We start from the raw sequence: 19,749 nt of genomic DNA on the forward strand, positions 1-19,749 counted from the left end.
CCTACATTCCTATTGTTTTTTTTTGTAAGGGACTCAAGTATAAATTATTAATAATGCTCACATACTTAAGAATACATTGTCAATGAGGACAAAAAAATAGTAAAGAATGCAATACAAAATCAAATAATGCAGTCCAAACCTGCACACTGAATCCAAAAGTGAGGGACATCATGCAAATTCAAGTCAATGTGGTATGGAATCTTCAATTCGGTGTTGAAACTTATGGGAGCAGGGTCTTTCTCGGCACATAATCCTCTTGATCAGATTAGGCATTTGAAAGAAGAGGCGCAGCAACTAGCGAGAATACAGTGATAGAAGTTTTACAGTGCACATATGTTAGGAATGTTCCAAAATGTTGACATATGTAAAATCAAGTAGGTTATTAATTTTGTTTGATATAACATGACAGTGACTCGAACTTTAATTTGATACCTCATTCACTTCTCTACCCCAAGTATTAAAGAAGTTAAAGCAAATTTCATACCGGCAAATAGAGCCTTTGGTTCCTATTGTTTTAACATTGAGTCAAGACAAAAGCTGTGACATTGACGAGTACAACCGCACTACAAAATATGTCACAAAGTCAACTTTATTGTCAAATATCTCGACATACGGCATACATGAAATTTCAGCAGCAAGTAATAAAAAGTAAATAGTACAATAACTCTAATACTACTTCAATATTAAAATTAACAATGTAAACAGTATAAACAGACATGAGGTATGTAGTGCAACAGTAGTGCAAAAGTAGTGCAAATTAGCATGGGTAAAGTGAAATGAACAGACATGAGGTATCATACATATCATAACATATACTATCATAACCGAGGCTGTGACATTTCTTTTAAAAGAGTATTCATTTACATTTTTTCAATAATAATCAAAAAGTGTTCACACTAATTGCATGCATACTCTCATTCCAGGGCAAAATTAACATATTTTGTACCATCATAATTGAATAACATTTCATCTGCAGATAGATATTAAAGCGAATTGATATCCTACATAACTATTATCTTGTCCTGAGGCGGCGATCCATGAGTTTGACTTAAAGGCTTAAAGTTGGACTTAACTTTTCTGTATATGAATGAAGATACATCCAATATCATATGAAAATAGTGAAAAGCCTGCCTACTCTTATTATACAGTATCACTGTGGGAAATGGAAAACACATGGCAGTTCCAAACAAACAACAAAGTAATGAAAGCAAGTCACTTTGATACTCTTGGAAATGTATTTACTGTCAAGGCGGGACGTGGGAAGGAGGACCCCATGACATTTACACTGATTGACTGAACTGCACAAGACCCAGTAGAAGAGAATGTTGGTGCAAATTTCAATAAAAATGTGGATATAGGAATGTATTTATTCTTTTCTCTGTTTGAGTTCTAGTGGATATCCACACAAATGGTAGAACCTCACCCGTGTGGTCAAAAATTCACCCCATCACTCTATAAACTGGAACTGTGCTAACATATACGGTAGATGGACTACACAAATACACGATGGAAGTATTCCCCCATAATAAGAAATAGTACAATCATTATCTTTGCACCACACTTTATGACTTTGGTGCATTTAAATGGGCTTGTTTATATATGTTGACTTTTGTTTTGAATTTCAGATTGATTGTACCAGGAGTTAACTGAGTGCAGAGTGCACACTGCCGATTGCAGAAACTGTTGATCACCATGATGTGGTCGTAAAAACCATTGCACGTGTAGCTTATTCACTTAAACCCTTTATCCTGTTCAGGAAAAGGCCATAGAATACATGAATTGTGGAAACAATTTTTTTTTTCACTTTTTCTGTCCTCTTCATGGTATCTATTTTGTAAGCCTATAACACACTTTTACTTGTGTGTGTGTGTGTGTGCATTAACCAGAACCATGAAACATTAACCATGTATCTTTCAATGTAAACTGTATGCATGTTTGTAATAAATTAAAACATAACCATAAAGGACAGAGGGACGCAGATACCCTGTTGCCTCTAAGCACTGTGGGTAACAAGCTGCTTCCAACCAGTTGTGAACCAATGGGGGGATGTGGAGACCCCCGTCTGTTTCCAAGGAAACAGAGCTGTCTCTCCTCCTCTCTCGCTCTGTCTCGTCCATCCTCCAGTGTTCCTTGGCACAGTTGAGGAGGAGGGAGGAGGTGCAGGTGACTCACTGTAGCATCATCGTCATGGCAATGAGAAGTGGGGGGGGGGTGTTGGAGAGGGAGTGATGTGAGGGAGAACAAAGCAGGAAAAACTCCAGTTTGAGCTGGGGTAGAAATGGTTTTGATGATGTCCGTTGGTATAGCAAAACAGGAGGCACTATACGTCTGTCTTCTCTCCTTCTTTACCTTTTCATCCATTGTTTTGCACCTGAGATGTCTTTCCCTCTTTTATGGATACTTCCTTTTCTCTCTCCCTGAGCCTTAAGTCTTAAAAAGTACACAGTGTTCTGGTTTCAGAGGAGCTCACTTCGCATAGCCCCTTAACGCTGAGTCATATTACTTGCATGTTTGGACATGAGGGCAGTGAGAGGTTGTATGTGTTGGTGTGATTGCTGACATATGTGCACCTCGCTACCCCTAAACCGACCTGAAGACATGCCGTGGAGTGAAGGGGAGAGGTTAACTGGGGGCAGAGGAAGACAAGAATGTGTGAGTTAGAGAACAAGCTAAGGGAAGGGGCAATATATTATAGCAATGTGCTTTTCTAAGTGGTGTGTATTGTGATGTGTCGTACTTTTAACTCAGTTGTTCAAATGTGTTTTTTTTACCTACATTAAACACAAAGTATTTAGATACAAAAAACGTTCTAAAATATTTACTCAGACACATATCACTTGCCTCAGACTTTCAGGTAGTGCAGAACAGAACTGCGTCGTACTGTGAGGTTTTCAGGCACTTTCATTGGATCTCATTGTACCCAATATTGTGGTTTGCAGTGTACAATAATCCCTCATTTATTGTGATTAATTGGTTCCAGACCCGACTGTGATAAGTGATTAATTAATTCATAAATTCATACATGGACATTTTTTTGTATATATGGCATAGAAAATCAGTTTACAATGTTCTAAATATGTTTTTTAAAACATTGTTCGAGCCCTCAAGACATGAAATAACACCCCTATAGTCATCGTTACATTTGTATTATCCAATATAGTAGATATAATCAGATAAAATAAGGCATAAATAATACTTGTGCTTGTAGTAAATGTGTTCCGAATGTGGGAAGGACAGGAAGTGACGTTGGGGGTTCAGACTTGATTTTTAGCTTTTTGTGGGTTATGCCCGCAACAGCAGCCTGTTGTGAGATCATTTAAACTTGCAATAATGGCCTGTTGTTTCAGCAATCAAGTCTGGTGCTCGTCTCACCCGGGAACAATTACTGACACTTAATGACCAAAGTTGAATAATATATTCACAATTTGAATGTGGAATTTTTATGCTTAAGTACTTTAGGAAACAATACGTAAAATGTGTAAAATTTGCTTCAATGTGCATTTTTAATGCACGTTTTGTGCCATTGATCGGCGTGACAAATTAATTAATATATGTTTGAAAAATCGTGATAGTGTAACGCTGTGAAGTTTGAATATCAAATATGAAATTGAATAACTCTGCATTAAGGGATACATTTCTTGCAGTTGTGGTTTCAACTGAAGATTCATCGTGGACAAGCATTTAACAGAAAAATGTGTTTGTGAGCTTCACTGCATCATGTTCAGTCATCATTTCAACGAAGGCAGGTTCACTAACATCCTTGTTTTGTACCCTATCAGACACACTTTGGATGATAAACAATACAGATGAGTGCAGGCCAAGTTTACACAATAACACCCTGATAGGTCTGTGATTGGCTGGCAACCATTCCAGGGTGTACCCAGCCTTGCGCCTGAACTTAGCTGGAATAGGCTCCAGCATACCCTCGTGACCTTAGTGAGGATAAGCGGCATATATGGATGGATGGATAGACCTTCATAGGTTGTGTGCATGAAAAGGATTACAGTGAAAGAAGTGTAGATAGTGATGTTAAAGCACTGGCAGGACTACTGACAGCAGTGGGAATGCTGACACAGTCTTTTTTTTTTCCTCTTTGACCCCCAACTAACCCCATTGATGGTTTTTGCTGCTGTCGACACACATCCGTGTTTCATTTACAATTTTATTTTAAAACTTGTTTGTCTTTTCTCACATTTATTTAATGAAATACTGCAAAATTAGATTACACAATTAGAGACATACAGTCATTGGCGACAACATTAGGAATGAGAGCAAATGTTGAATATGCATCATATTCTATAAATCAATGTAAATATGCATATGGTTATCATGTGTAATTTAGTTCTTGTTTTTTTTTATTTTAACTACACAACAGGCAAGCACATTTAGCACTGTACCTAATGTTACGGCCATAATGTATCCTTAATGGCCATGTGTCAGATATAAAACACCATGACACAGCATCCTCTTCATCACAAACTGTGGGTGTAATCTTTCTCTTCTCTGCTCTGTTGAGTCTCTTATCTCCCCCAGCGTGGCTAAAGCCAAGTGAGATAGGGACTTGGGCTGAAGTGTGGCTCTCCAGCAGCAGGCTGGCTATCATTTTCAGTCGGCTGCAACTTATCTGACAGAGCATCAGCCCGCTGCGCCACCTCACATCTCACATGGTCTCTCACTGGCCAGAGATGTTTACAAGGGCTGATATATATCAGTGATAAACAAGCAACGCCACTGTCTTTGACACCCCCTCTTGCTGAATAGCTGATAGCATCCTACCTGTAATGACCCCCTGAAGCCGGGTATATTTGCATTGCTGCCATTATAGAAAATAATTGGATCATTTTCTCCTAAAGGTGATAAAGACTGAACAGATGGGAGAGGATCAAGAGTTCCTGATTTCCAGGCACAGTGATATTTTATTACTGATTGGAATTGACAAACTTCTAACTCTAAAAGTCTTTATAATTAAATAAATTTGTTTTGCTACAAATTCATTGTACTCAACTTGACTGTTTTATGTTTGGCCTCTTTTAGTGGTGAACACAGAAATTAATGTGGATTTGATTTATAAACACCAACAAGCTCAAATGTGTTGTTTTGATGGTTACATTATACAATACATCTTTAAAATAAATGATGTAATTATACATTCCAAACATAGAAGGAATTTTACAAAAAGTGATGGTTGTTGTTGTAAAAAGTAGCAGATCATGCATCTTTTGTGACCACATATTGTTGATATTGATTTTTAAACTACATAAACAACCAGGATACAGTATGCATGCTTGTACACTGCTTCAACATACGCATTCTACACATAAAAGACTTTTCAGAATTTCAGAATGTCGCTCAGTGGGGACCACACGGTGGTTGAGTGGTTAGCATGTAGGCCACAAAGTTGGAAAGACCTGGGTTCGATTCTCCCCTTGGGTATCTCTGTATGGAGTTTGCATGTTCGCCCCGTGCGTACGTGCACATTCCAAAAACATGCATGTTAGAGTAGATGTTAGACTCCATCACACCCGCGAACCTTGTGAGGGTGAGCAGCATTGAAAATGAATGGATGGTCGCTCAGTGGTGTGCATGGCTCCCAATAAGGTCAGGGTGTGCTCCAGACGATGAGACCATGGATGGCAAAACCTCGATCAAGGGAGTGTATTGAGAAGGTGCGTGCACACGTGCTTGAGTATGTGTGTGTTTCAAACTTGTAACATGTCCTCTTTGCATCCTACCGCCTCTCTAGCACAGGAAGTACACTAATGGCATTTTAGAGGATGAAGAGCGTGAGAAAGAGGGATGGATGGAGTTCCTTCCTGTGTGGTGTGTTTCTAGAGCTCTTGTATTGCAGGCGGCCTTCAAACATCCCACAGCCAGTAATATATATCTTTATATATTTTTTTCCACCAAAATGCAACCCAGCCGTAGTAACTGATGCCATGGTTGGGGAAATATTTTCACTGGTTAACTACATACACTCACCAGACACTTCATGAGGTATACTCATACACTATTGATTGCGTTTTGTCTTTTTTCCTGACTTTTTCCTGATTTCACTCATGGCTTATATGGATCTGTTTCGGCAGCATAAAATCCTGATTGAACATCCCTACTGTGTAGCATTATAGACTGTGCATACAGGTAGCATCTTACCTGAATGCATGCAAATTACAAGCTCACCAATGTCTGGAGTTGGTAATAGCTTTTTCCACCATAATTGGTGGATCTACACATTTTTTTAAAATCACAGGTAGTCCCGCAAAAATGTTTAATGAGCAAATTTCCACTTAGGATGTTGTGCCAAGATTGTCTGCGCCACTCTGAGTTCATACGCGATTAGTCAAGAGTTTCCAACCAGGAGCTCATGAACTACCAGTAGCACCTAACCCCTTTTCATGTATCTCCCCAAAGGGTTTATTCATTTATTATCATCTCCTATACTGAAAAAAATAGAAAGTGGGGTTTGGCAGTAGTCCGGAAGTTCTCAGGAGTTCAGCAGCGGATTTTGTCTTGGAACTTTGCCATGAACGCTGTTTTTTTCCTAGTGTCTTTGTTACAGTGGAGTCATGACTAAGGCAAGTGAGGGGTGCAGTTATTTGGGTGTTGTTGTGGGGTCTTTTGTGACCTCTTGGATGAGTTATGGTTGTGCTGTTGAGGAACCACTGTTTTACTTACTTACTTTAGCTTGAAGAAATGACTTTATAACTTTTTTTTCCCCCTTCCCTTAATAACATTCAGTCATTTAAAAACAGTATTTTGTGTTCAGTTGTGTTGTCATAGACTAATATTTAAATTTAAATTTGATGATAAGTGTGATAAACATGCAAAAAAAAAAAGAAATCATGCAGGAAACACTTTTTCACACCACCATATGTAAGAGAAAGCCCCCAAATTATTTTTACCCAAACCAAATTTTGAGGCAACATACACCTTATTGACAAATTTAGCAAATTATGGAATTTTCAAACATACCTTGCGACAGAAGTTCGTTGCGAACAAAATGCAGAGCATGTATATCCATTGACGCTCTTTCCGTTGAACAGTGCTAAAGTTTGCTTTGGGAGAAAGACCTTCTGTTTGTATTTCTGCTGTGACAAACGTCTAATGAACGATGTTAGCTTTGATGTTTTTTGACATACTGAATGTGTGATAAAAACACATTTTTTATATAATATTAATTCTAAGACGGCCGGTCTGTAAGAGAAACAAAGTGTGGAGGAGAAATACAGGCAAAGAGGAAAAAGGCGGAAACAGAGAGCGAGACGACAGGAGGATGTTTGAGATTCTACTCACGCAGTGTCTCTCATAGTGTTGCTCCATCTCTAAAACAGAATGGAAATGATTCCGCATTTTCACTCACACACACACACAGATACACAAAGGACGCGTTACACATACACATTAGCCAGGAACAAGAGTGGTAAACATATAGTGTGTTATCTCATTAGGTATTGCTGAGACATAACAGTGATGGGATTAGTGCCGTGTGTATGTTCTGTGCTGATTAGTTTATACAATCGTGTGCTGTTGTGTAATTGTACTCCATTGAAATGTCTGACAAATGTTTTGCATTCTCCACGGGGGAAGTACTGTGGAAAGGGATCAGCCTCACTTCAAGTGGTTTGTCTGCACTGCCAAGTTTGTTTCAAAATGTTCACAAGATTGCTTCTGCAATTAAATACAGTTGTAACGTAGACTAACACTCATCCTGCTCCTCTACAGTCACTCCTCATAACAGTTGCTCAATCCCATCAGTAGGAACGCTGTTATATACAGTATTTAGGTCAGGGGTCTGCAACCTTTACCATCAAGAAGAAGATAAGCGGAAGAGGATGGATGGATGGATGGGTACTATATAAGTCATATTGATTACTCTACTTCATTAACCTTGATGTTTTTATGTTATTTACATCATAACGCCTCCTCTGTTGTTTACAAACTTTTGAGATACTTTTTGAGTGGGTTTCTGCATTGCAGCTGCAAGTCAACAGTGACTTTAAAGTGCAGTTGTTTCCACGCCAACTGCACTTTAGAGTAGACGCTGTCTTAGGTACATGTTCCATGCTTAACTTTGGCTGCCTGCAAATGAGAAGGCTGAAAAAAACAGGAGTGATTTCAAAGATTTCCCTTAAGCTGCTTTGAATTAAGTTGGCAAACAATTTGGGGAAGTTGATGATGCTGTACTAAAAAGTTACTATAGTTCAACTTTTATTACAACTCTTACGATTGAATGATCCTCAAGTCTAATGAGGTAGCGGTGTGATTTACAGTGTAGGCAAGCTAAAATACAACAGCCACAAAAACAGAGAAGAAAATAATCTAAAATATGTTAAATGCTCTGTAAAGAAAATCAAATAATAGAACGTGACAATGATTATTATCAGCCATCACTTCAACAGACAAATGTTTCAGACAGGCATGACCTCAAATGACTGACGTATCAATATTTTGATTTGATTATCAGTTTTAGAGCATGAAGAGCTGGTCTGGGAAGTATCGATATTGTAGTATCAATTTGCACAGGTCCCCTTGTACGCGAATAAAGATGGTAATGGTAATGGTTTTATTTCATTTGAACATGCATCAGATTACAATTGAATGCATCACATAATCAGTTCACAGTTCCACATGTCCAAAAGGAGTAGGAAGAAGCAAAGCTTATTAAATTCTACCCCTGCATTTGGTACTTTTACAGTCAGTAACTGTTACATTTGTCCACTTCCTGCTTATACAGTTTAAGTTTTTTTTTTTTTTTATTTTGTAATTTTTGGTCCCGTACCGAAGTACAAGGTGATATGACCATACAATGACATAATGTGTACCATAGTAAGTGTCAATATAGTGATATATATAGCACACCATGACTGGTTCAAGACTCTTCATCCTTGTATTTAGCAAACATCAACTGCTTGTATTGTTTCTTGAATTGGCTCATCATTGTGCATTGTTTGAGGTCCTTACTCAATCCATTCCATAGTTTGATTCCACTTACTGAAATGCTATGGCTTTTTAACGTAGTCCTAGCATATAAGTGTTTCAATGATGTTGGTGCTGCTCTCTGGGACAGGCAGATTTTTTCGCTTGTTTTTGTTGTTTTTCGTATCTCTCTCTTCTGACAAAAAATGCTTTGTCAGCTGGTCAGGTAGATATTTTTCTCCTTTAGCCCCCCCAACACACACACACACACACACACAAACAAAAAGTGCACACCCACTGGTGCGCACATACACGTAATCTGTGCTTTGTCCTCATTTTCCTCTCTCTCCCTCTTGCTCTCTCTCTGAGGATGAAGGCAAACTCAGCAGACCCCCAGGCTGCCAGAGTACAGATGCATTCTGGGTAATCCAGGGTGCAAGAAAGATGCATTGGGGGGGCTCACAAAGTTATGCTCTTGATGCTGCTCGATGTTACACAACGCTAGTTGGCTAATTCTATCTGTGTCCACTGTTTTCCCAAAGCTCTGTTTGCATCAGCATATATATATATTAATGAAAGACGAGGGAAGAAGGAGGATTTGAGAGCCTAATCAGTCTGCTTTTATCTCAGCTCTGATTAAACCTTGCTCCTCTGTGACCTAAAATGTCAGCCGGAGGAAACTTCAGAGAATCTGGGTGAAATTTCACCATTGCCCATTGATCTCAGCCAGCGAGTGAGCGATCAGAAGAACCAAAAAAATTAAAAATACCACCAGGCACCATGTTCCTGCATCATCACACATGTAGATGTTCACGCATAACAGTAACTGATTAGGATTTGTGAGTTGTAGTGCAATGACACAAGATGCAGACAAGACAATGTAGAGTGGCAGTGTCGCCTGTCAACTGTAAAAAAATATATATACAATTGTCATTAATCGGTTACACATTCTGTGTAATATTTCATATTACTGTATTTAAAATATCCAAGTATCCCACCTGCTTCACACTCTCGCCACCACACTGACTGGCTGGCATCCGTTACACTCACCCCCTCAAACCTCACTCCCATTCGGGTCATGGCACCAATGTAACCCGCCAATGTAACACAGGGCATTCATGATGGGGGGTTGAGAGTGCTGACCGCTCGGCCAAAAGGCCGGACTGTCAGACGAACAGTCAGTGCAGCTCTTGAGGTAGAGGGAGTGAGGTTTTAACAACGACAGAGTCACGCGGCATCCGTTACATCTAGCCATCCCATCCATCTGTTTTTCTAACAACGCTTATCCTCAGAGTCGTGGCGAACCACTACGCTCTCAATGACAGTATCCTTTATTTTCATACAAATTTCAATGTTTACTCTCCCTTTTCAGAGTGCAGCAGCAGCTCCCAGCCCTGTGCTTGGGAACCTTCCCCCAGGAGAAGGCATGCCAGTCGGTCCGGTCCCACCAGGATTTTTTCAGGTGAGCTTATACACCGGGCTCACACTGACTATGGTGCAGCTCCCGTCCTGATCCAGTGGCACTTGCACTGACTCCGATGGTCATGTGATAACTAGTCTTGTAAACAGGTTTATGAAAACAATAGCTGCATTTGCCTGCACAGCTGGGGTGTCTTATGTTTCTGTGTCATACTCAATACTGTGGTTTTCCATTTCCAAGATGAGCCTCTTGAATATGTGATGTGATTACTACGTTACCATGAATGATGTCATGTTTACATTTCCAACGTAATGCCAGTGTATAGGCCAGGGGTCTCAAACTCAATTTACTTGGGGGCCACTGGAGCCCAGGTCTGGGTGAGACTGGGCCGCATCAGGTTTTCCAAAAAAAAAAATTATTAAAAACAAAAAAATTTAAAAAACTTCGCTTTGGTTCCAATTTTTTACAAGAAAAGCTCTGATAAAACATTCCACTGTTCTCAAATATCTTACTTTTTATTTTTCTACACAAAATAAGTAATTATAAATAAATAAATAAATCAAGAATAAAGAAAATCAATCAATCAGTAATAAATGAATAAATATAATAATAATAATAAAACGGCAAATAATAAAAACTTTAGAAACCACATATAGTTGGTGGGTAGACAAATAATTTTTTTCAGATTAAAATTAACAAAGCATTATTAGAGCCCTGTAGACATGACAAAACACGACTATAGTCACATTTATACTCTTTTTATTTACAACATATTGCGCAACTGCAGGGTCTTGAGACACATGCTAACTCGCAAACTAGAGAGCTAGCGACCTAAACGGTAGCCTTCAAATTATTTCCTTTAAACTTAAATAGCCAAAAACTTACCACTTCCACACGGATAGGGAGGATAACTATTAACAGTTATTTAACCTTTAACATGAACATTAATCAAACGTAATAATTTTTTCTGGGTACATGATACCATATAGCATCCATATCAAACTTGCGCGGGCCACACTAACATTAAACTTTCATATCAAGGCGGGGGCCTCAAACTAGTGTCCTGCGGACCACATTTGGCCTGCGGGCCGCGTGTTTGAGACCCCTGGTATAGGCAATAAAAAGACATAATAGTGTTTTCACACTGGAAGTTTCAACCTCGAGGCATCTGACACAGTATTCCCATTAGCATGACCACATAGTGCTACGGCTGCGGCATCCAGAAAAAAAACATAGACCCCAAATGGATTCCTTCCGTTCTGCCGTATGGCCGCTATAGCTGCTGCTGCACCACACGGAGCTAATGTGAGACTTCAACAGGGATTTCAATCTTGTGGAATTCTTCCAGCAGTTGCAACGGATACGCAGCGGATTCAGTGTTAGCCCGGGGATAGTTTAGCAGAGCCAAATGAAGCCCCTCTGCCAGTTAGTTGCTCATAGATTAACTGTCTTTATCCGTCCAACCTGGATGCTGGCATCTGACATGCAGATCAATAAACTCCTTTGGCCTTTCTCCAGTCCAAGCTTTCAAAAACTCACTGCTGAAATGATGCATCACCTTTAGAATACCTCATGCAAATCTTTCTGTCGATGGCTATACTGGCAAGTACAGATTGTCACACAGACGGACTTTTCAGGTGTTGACCAAATCAGTTTTATTGTGTATTGCATAATGACAAACAAAGGCTTACTCTTCGACTTAATAAGTAAACATTTGAGTTTGGACAAATACATTACATTACATTCCACACATACCAGTGAATGAAAAAAATCTGTGATTGATTGATATGCCTAGTGGCACGGCAGTCGAGTGGTTAGCGCGCAGACCTCACAGCTAGGAGGACCAGGGTTCGATTCCACCCTCTGCCGTCTCTGTGTGGAGTTTGCATGTTCTCCCCGTACATGCGTGGGTTTTCTCCGGGTACTCCGAGAGATTCCAAAAAACATGCTAGGTTAATTGGCGACTCCAAATTGTCCATGATTGGCTGGCGACCCGTCCAGGGTGTTCCCTGCCTCTCGCCCGAAGACAGCTGGGATAGACTCCAGCACCCCCACGACCCTCATGAGGAAAAAATGGTAGAAAATGAATGAATGAATGAATGAATGAATAATTATTATGCCCATAAAACTGTCTTTAACACATCACTCGTGCCTACCCCTTTAAACCTTCTGGCTAGCTTGATGTTGACATTTGCAATAAAAGTGACTGCTGGAATTATTACGGTATATTCAGATGCAGAACCCTCTGTCTTCAATTGCCAATGTTCATTATCAACAGACGGTAACAAGCGAAATGCAAAAGTATGCTTCACATGTATTAAATGCAAATTGAAACTGAAGAAAATGTATATTGACCACTCACAAATGATAAATATGATCAATAGAACAGATGAATGAGAGTCACCGGCTAGCCCGACAACCACTATACCATTATGATTGTTTTGGGGCTGCCTCCACTTCACTTTTTGTCGGAAAAAAGCCTGTTTTCCTGGGAATAGTTTCACCAAAAGTCTGAGACTTTGGAAGCCCTGAATGCTGAATTTAATTCTTCATTTTAACAACACACCCCCAGTGAGTCTGGAGTGGAGACTCTGACCTCAGCCAGGTCAACTTTGGGATGAACTATAGAACAGAGCAACAGCGCCTCTCTCAGTTCCGACATCAGCGACCCCGACCTCACAAATGTTCTTCTGGTTGAAAGTACAAAAAACCTTGCACACACACTCTTCCACTCTTCTTCCTAGAAGTGTGGAAGCTATTATAGTTACAAATAAAAGAGTCATTTCCACATTGTCTAATGCTCAATTCATTGTACACTTATTACCTACACATGTTATGCTTAAACATTTTATTTAATTCATTCATTTCATTTCTATTTTTGTAAATCACATTTAAATTCGTCAGATGATACAATTATTTGTGCAAAGCATAAACGATACAGGACAGGAGCCCCAAACCAATGCAAGAACTTGGTTGCCCTCTAGTGGTTGCATTAAAAACCACTTCTCCACATGGCTTTGCAGTGGTATTTCTGTTCATTGCGATCCTCTTATTTACTACATGCGAGGCAAAAATATTTGAAGTAGTTCCCAGTATTCTGCATACGAGTTATTAGGATACAATCACAATATTTACAGTATGTATAAAGATGCATGACTGAAAATGTTTATTCATAAAATGCATGGCATTCCAGTGATATAATTGATATTTTATGTTCATATTCACATGTTTTTAACTTTGTTACAGCCTTTTATGTCCCCTCGATACCCTGGAGGACCCAGACCACCTCTCAGATTACCCAATCAGGTATGACTAGTCATTAGATGCTGGCAGGCTACATATTCAATACAGGAGATGGAAATATTTCTAGTGATGGATCCTCTTTCGACTGCAGGGGCTTGGTGGTGTGCCAGGAAGTCAGCCGATGTTGCCCAGTGGCATGGACCCCACAAGACAGCAAGGTAGGCATAGACAGATACACAGACAGGCAGACAGAAAGATGTGATGTTTAGAGTTTTGATTTTGTCATACAGGACATCCAAATATGGGCGGACCAATGCAGAGGATGACGCCACCAAGAGGCATGGTGCCACTCGGGGCCCAGGTGTGTGTGTGTATGTGTGTGTGTTGATAATGACTCTGTAGTCTTTCTCATGACATTTTGTTGTGTTTTTGTATTTGTAGGGCTACGGAGGAGGGATGAGGCCACCCCTGAATGCACTAGTTGGGCCTGGGATGCCAGGCATGAATATGTGAGTGTTACTAATAAACACACTGACAGGCAAGGTGACATTAAACAAGTGTGTGTGTCTGCAGATGTGTGTGACTTGGTGTTCCTGTCATGTGCTTCTGGTTAAAAATCTACAAGATTTGTCATATCAGCCTAAGACAATGGCTAAAACTGTAAAAAAAAAAAATATATATATTTTTTAATGTGTGTGTTGCAGGGGGCCAGGAGCAGGGCGACCCTGGCCAAATCCTCCAAATTCAAACTCTGTGAGTGTTCCACCAATTACAATCAATTTGAAACATTTTGTAAGATTGTTTTGCTATACATCTTCGTTGTGTATGTTGCAGACTCCTTATTCATCTGCGTCACCAGGCAGTTATGTGGTATGTATGCTTTATTACTAAATTAAACAGAGATTTGTTTTGCCATATTTTTGGCATTGGCATTTTTTTATTGTTTCTCCTTTTAATAATAAACAATGGGATACACCAGCAATATAACAAATATGTAAACAAATGATCATAGGTAAGATAAGATAAGATAAGATATGCCTTTATTCGTCCCTCAGTGGGGAAATTTGCATTGCACAGCAGCAAGAGTACAGAATCAGTTTAGCAGTACAAAATACACAATATAGAAAAATAAACAATATAAACAACCCAAGTATTAACAAAATCAACAGTTTTTCCCAGAGTATATACAGTACAGTATGTAGATAATATGAAACGAGATGAGTATGTAGAAACAATACAGTATGTAGATAATATGAAACGAGATGAGATATATGACCAGTCTATACACTGAGCTCTTGCTAGTGAGTTAATATGAGGCATTATGGAAATACTTCACATAGAACTTAGTATATTGCATTTAGAGCCCTTAATATTGCACATGGATCATAATAACCATAATAACTAGGGCTCTCAAATGATTAAAATTTTTACTCAGATTAAACACTGTTATCAAATTAATCAATCATGATTAATAACCATGCCACACTACTTATATTGAAATATGCCCAATTTTTAAGCACCCTTATATATGTCTGTAATTTTGATGCTAATCAGTTTGTTTGTCCAGGCCTGTCTCCAAGTGTGTGAGTGTGTGACTCCAAGAAGTGTCACTGTGCACTCTTTACATACATAAACACATATATACAGTACATGCACATAAACAAGTGATTTGGTGCTCATTAACAGGTCCCAGAGACACATATTACTGTTAGAACATCAATTAAATGTTGCATAACAAGGGACCTTTAATTGATTGTTAATTTACCCCATAATACATTAAGGAAGATTTGTCAATGTCCATCACTTATGCAGACTATAATTAAGTGGCTCTGATGGAACTTCAACTTTCAGGGACCTCCAGGAGGAGGGGGGCCGCCAGGCACTCCAATAATGCCAAGTCCGGCAGGTAATACGTATATGCAAGCATGTAGATCCAGCATCTGTCCACCATCCCATCCTTCTATCAACAAAATCTGCAATTTTACCAACAGATTCAACCAACTCTGGTGACAACATGTACACAATGATCAACACAGTCCCTCCAGGTGGCAGTCGACCAAATGTTAGTGATGTCAGTGTGTACTTTAATTGAACCACAGTGTGTAGCTTCTAGTAAGATGTGCATGGCTGTCTGCTGTGTGTCTGCCCTCAGTTTCCCATGGGTGCAGGTGGTGACGGCCCATTAGGAGGAATGGCTGGAATGGAGCCACATCACATGAATGGCTCATTAGGTACAAGTCTTTGTGTCTTCTTAGTTTTTTCCTTTTTTTAAATTGTCAGATAATTACAACTATGTTAATGAGATATGCGTTTACCTCATTCAGGGTCTGGCGATATGGACAGTCTCCCAAAAGTAAGATGAAAACATCACTGAGGTTTTAGCTCCACAGTTGCTTATAATAAAAGGTTTTCTTGTGTTGATGCAGAATTCTCCGGGTAATCTGAGTATGAGTAACCAGCCAGGAACCCCCAGAGAGGATGGAGAGATGGGTGGAAACTTCCTCAACCCTTTTCAGAGTGAAAGTGTGAGTGTCAATTTTGCGGCCAGGAATGATGCTTTAGCAAGTAGACAAAAACACTTGACAGTGACTTGATCCCACAGAACTCAAGCTTCTTGGATTACATACACATCAGTGACAAAACCAACAGGGGACTCTCATTGCCGTCTGACATACATTTCATAGGATTTAGAATAAGACTTGGAAATATATAGTTTACTTACAATGGAGTATGTATAAAGTGAGAAAATAACTGTAAAATTGAATACCTGTAAAATAATTCATGGTAATGCTGGTGATGACAAGGCAGGCATAGTGGAATGAATGGCAATTAGAATTTTTTTTAAATACTAATAAAACTGGTACCTTAACCTTGATTAACCTTGTTAAACAACACAACAAACGCGGTCTTCTTGACTCCTGCCTCTGTCCTGTCAATATGTATTTTGTCCCACTCCTCATATGCAAACTGCTGCTCTCAGGATGATGAGTGTCTTCTCGAGATGGCACGCTTCAGCTCTTTCCACAAATGTTCAATTAAATTTAAATCATGGCTCATAGAAAGCCACTTCAGAATAGTCTAATGTTTCACCCTTGCCCATTCTTGAGCGTCATTTCACTTTTGGAGGGCCATGACCTACACAGACAAGAGCACCTATTACTGTAAATTCTGGTGTGTCTACTACTTTTTTCTTAAACTTAAACAACAGCATAGCTAATTTATGGCTTGTGACATGTCCTTTATTTCATAACTACTACTAATTGTATGAATGCCGTTCTACTGGAAGTCGCAGCAGGTCATTATATATATATATATATATATATAACAGTATAACAGTATAACAACATAACAGTCTCATGGAGTCCTTGTACTAAGAACACTACAATGTCAACTTCATCACACAGCAACCTAACACTCCAAAGGTATACCTCAGAAATGTACAATTGGGCACTGCAAAGACGTCAGCCTCTCTCTGAGCTCTGGGTCTTCTGGCTTCCTGTGTTGGACAGAGAAAGCATTGCAGCACCATCCGCCATTTTCTTTGCTACCTCTCCTCCGATTAAATGTTTTTCTCAAGTGCAATGCATTATGGCAAGAAAAATGTTATTACATTGGTACATATTAGTATATCTCAGCGATACCGCTAGTGTGTTAAGTTGCTTTGTGATGAATTTAGTGTTAGTAAAGTGTTCTTAGTAAGATGACACCACAAATCAGTGATGCTGTTATACTTTTATATACCGTATAATGACCTGCATTTTCTGCATTTTTATTGTGAGTGCAGTGATAGCTCATGATTGGCTCCTGTCTAATAAAGAACTGCATGGTCCCAACAAACTGGTGCACGCCACAATATGTCATTTTATGACATGGACACATGCGGTTTATATATGTACAAATCCTCTACATGTAGTGAGTGCAGTTTATAAGCCGTAATTTACGAAATATTAATAATCTATTATAAGCCGTAATTTATGGTGTATTAATAATCTATTATAAGATGTAATTTACGGTATATTAATAATCTATTATAAGCTGTAATTTACGGTGTATTAATAATCTATTATGAGCCGTAATTTACGGTATATTAATAATCTATTATAAGCTGTAATTTATGGTATATTAATAATCTATTTCAAAAATGCTGACAAAAACATAGAGCAGTATCACATAATATTGTGAAAGTTGTCTTATGAAGGATGTTGACAGAAACTCTTTCCTGTCTACTCAGTATTCTCCAAACATGACCATGAGCGTGTGAGGACTCGGAAAGCGTCGTGTTAATCTGCTTCCAAGCTTTGGCAAAAAGCAAAGGAACATGTAGTCCTGTGACTCCTCCTCACCCTCAACCCCCCCAGCCAGGACAGAGACCCAGACCTTTGGCCCACCATCATCCTCACGTCCCCCGTTGTTTGTGTCGCCTCTAAATTGCCTCATTCTTGGCCACTGTCAGCAGTTCCTCTTCTGCAACTATGAGATTGTACAAAAGGAACCAGTCAAACACATGGAGGAAAAGTGTGTGTATATTTGTGTTTGTGACAGCACACACACAACATTTTATGTCCTGACACACAGACAGCCAGCATCCTATTTATTTTTAAGTTTCAAGACAATCTGGTTGGATGGATGGTTAACTTCGCTTTACTGTAACTGGTTGTCAACATGGACATTTTAATTACTTTTTTTGTCAAATCTTTCTCACAAGAAAATTAAGGAGACATTGATGATTTTTCTACATTTTCGTCATCTTGTGAGACGACCACCCACTCTGTGTTCTTTCAAACAGGTTGTTTCATTTCATGTGTAATTGTAGCAGTCAAGGCAAGGCAAAGACTGACATAATGGTGTAATAATGTTACATGAACATTGAACGTAAAATAATTTGACTTGGGGATTTAGTTAAGGCCCTTGCAAGTTCTTTAAACTTTGATACCAAATAATGTACAAATCAGTGGTTACTATTACATGTTGCTTCATAATTGCTGTTGCACATGTGCCCTGCTGCAGCCTCTTTCCTTTGGGTTAAAATATTAAATTAAGTAATAAAGGAAAGGAAAAGGGCCTAGTGGTTAGCATGTTGGCCAAACAGTCAGAAGATCTGGGTTCAAATCTCAGTTGGGCATCTCTGTGTGGAGTGTGCATGTTCTTTTTTCCAGGTACTCTGGCTTCCTCCCACATTCCAAAAATATGCATGTTAGGTTCATTGGAGACTCTAAATTGTCCATAGGAGTGAGTCGTTGTTTGTCTATATGTTCCCTGCGATTGACTGGCACCAGTCCAGGGTGCACCCCGCCTCTCTCTTGAAGTCAGCTGAGATAGGCTCCAGCCAGAAAGTGAGCAAGTTTCTACATTATGTTTTTCGATGTTTTATTTATCATGTAAAAAAGGTCCACGAGCCTGTGAATATCCTCTGTCCACCTTCCTAACTGCAAAGTGTACAGCCCCCAAATGTAGCTCCCTGTCTTGTATGTGTATTTGATATTATAATTCATATTATTTAAGGACAATTCTTATTGTAAACAGGAGGATAATGTTGATGATGCGCCGTGACAACTTAACACAGATACAGTAACTGTTATTTGTGGTTCTTTTTGTAAGTATGAAGCCATAAGTGGGACTACCAGAGGATGCAGTTGTACATTGGACCATGTTTGGTGACAGTATGTTGAACTCCATTTGTGATGTGTTCATTTTCGCTTTTTTTATTCTTGTATTAAGTTTTTGTAAATATAAGGAGAAGTATTTCAATGTTTTTGAATATGCTGGTATAAAGCTTCTCTTCCCTCAGCCAAAGACATATTTTGTCTTTTGTGTGTATGTGTTTTTAACAGGAACAGCAAGTACACTAAATTGGACTTTCTGTGGGGAGAGCAGCCTATGGTGACCTTTGCTCTTGGCTGGGGCTGGAATTTTGCACCTGACAGGACCAATAAAGCTACGCCTGGATTTAATCACATATGATGATAGAGCATTTTGTACAGTGATCCCATGTTCTGTAATGATGTTTGTTAAAAAAACAGCAGGCTTCCAATCCAATATCTGACTCTAAAGCATACAAGGTGGCAATTTGACCCCAACTTAGCTTTAAATCATTTACATACACTCTCTGCCTAGAAGTAATATTGTGCATCTGTTATTGCCGTGACAACCCCTACTGAATTTGAAAAGTGGAT

The 19,749-nt window shown here is 39.2% G+C and overlaps 1 protein-coding gene across 2 annotated transcripts in view; it reads left to right on the forward strand.

Annotated features, from left to right (window-relative positions):
- Positions 1–19,532, forward strand: part of LOC131127983 (single-stranded DNA-binding protein 2) — a 48,567-nt gene extending 29,035 nt beyond the window's left edge. The window contains exons 1-14 of one of the 2 annotated variants that reach the window (XM_078789732.1): positions 2,424–2,652; positions 10,286–10,375; positions 13,580–13,639; positions 13,728–13,794; positions 13,867–13,937; positions 14,018–14,085; positions 14,281–14,329; positions 14,411–14,446; positions 15,428–15,482; positions 15,568–15,638; positions 15,729–15,807; positions 15,901–15,929; positions 16,003–16,101; positions 17,808–19,532. In XM_078789732.1, the coding sequence (XP_078645858.1) occupies positions 2,563–2,652; positions 10,286–10,375; positions 13,580–13,639; positions 13,728–13,794; positions 13,867–13,937; positions 14,018–14,085; positions 14,281–14,329; positions 14,411–14,446; positions 15,428–15,482; positions 15,568–15,638; positions 15,729–15,807; positions 15,901–15,929; positions 16,003–16,101; positions 17,808–17,837 (894 nt within the window). In that variant the 5' untranslated portion in view covers positions 2,424–2,562 and the 3' untranslated portion in view covers positions 17,838–19,532. Of the gene's footprint in view, positions 1–2,423; positions 2,653–10,285; positions 10,376–13,579; positions 13,640–13,727; positions 13,795–13,866; positions 13,938–14,017; positions 14,086–14,280; positions 14,330–14,410; positions 14,447–15,427; positions 15,483–15,567; positions 15,639–15,728; positions 15,808–15,900; positions 15,930–16,002; positions 16,102–17,807 lie in introns of those variants that run through there. The other variant, XM_058070422.2, reaches the window with a different exon arrangement.
- Positions 19,533–19,749: the final 217 nt, after the last annotated feature.

The sequence above is a fragment of the Doryrhamphus excisus genome, linkage group LG3, assembly GCF_037039965.1.
Source record: "Doryrhamphus excisus strain RoL-2023G ecotype Guam linkage group LG3, RoL_Dexc_Guam_v1.1, whole genome shotgun sequence".
Lineage (NCBI taxonomy): Eukaryota > Metazoa > Chordata > Actinopteri > Syngnathiformes > Syngnathidae > Doryrhamphus > Doryrhamphus excisus.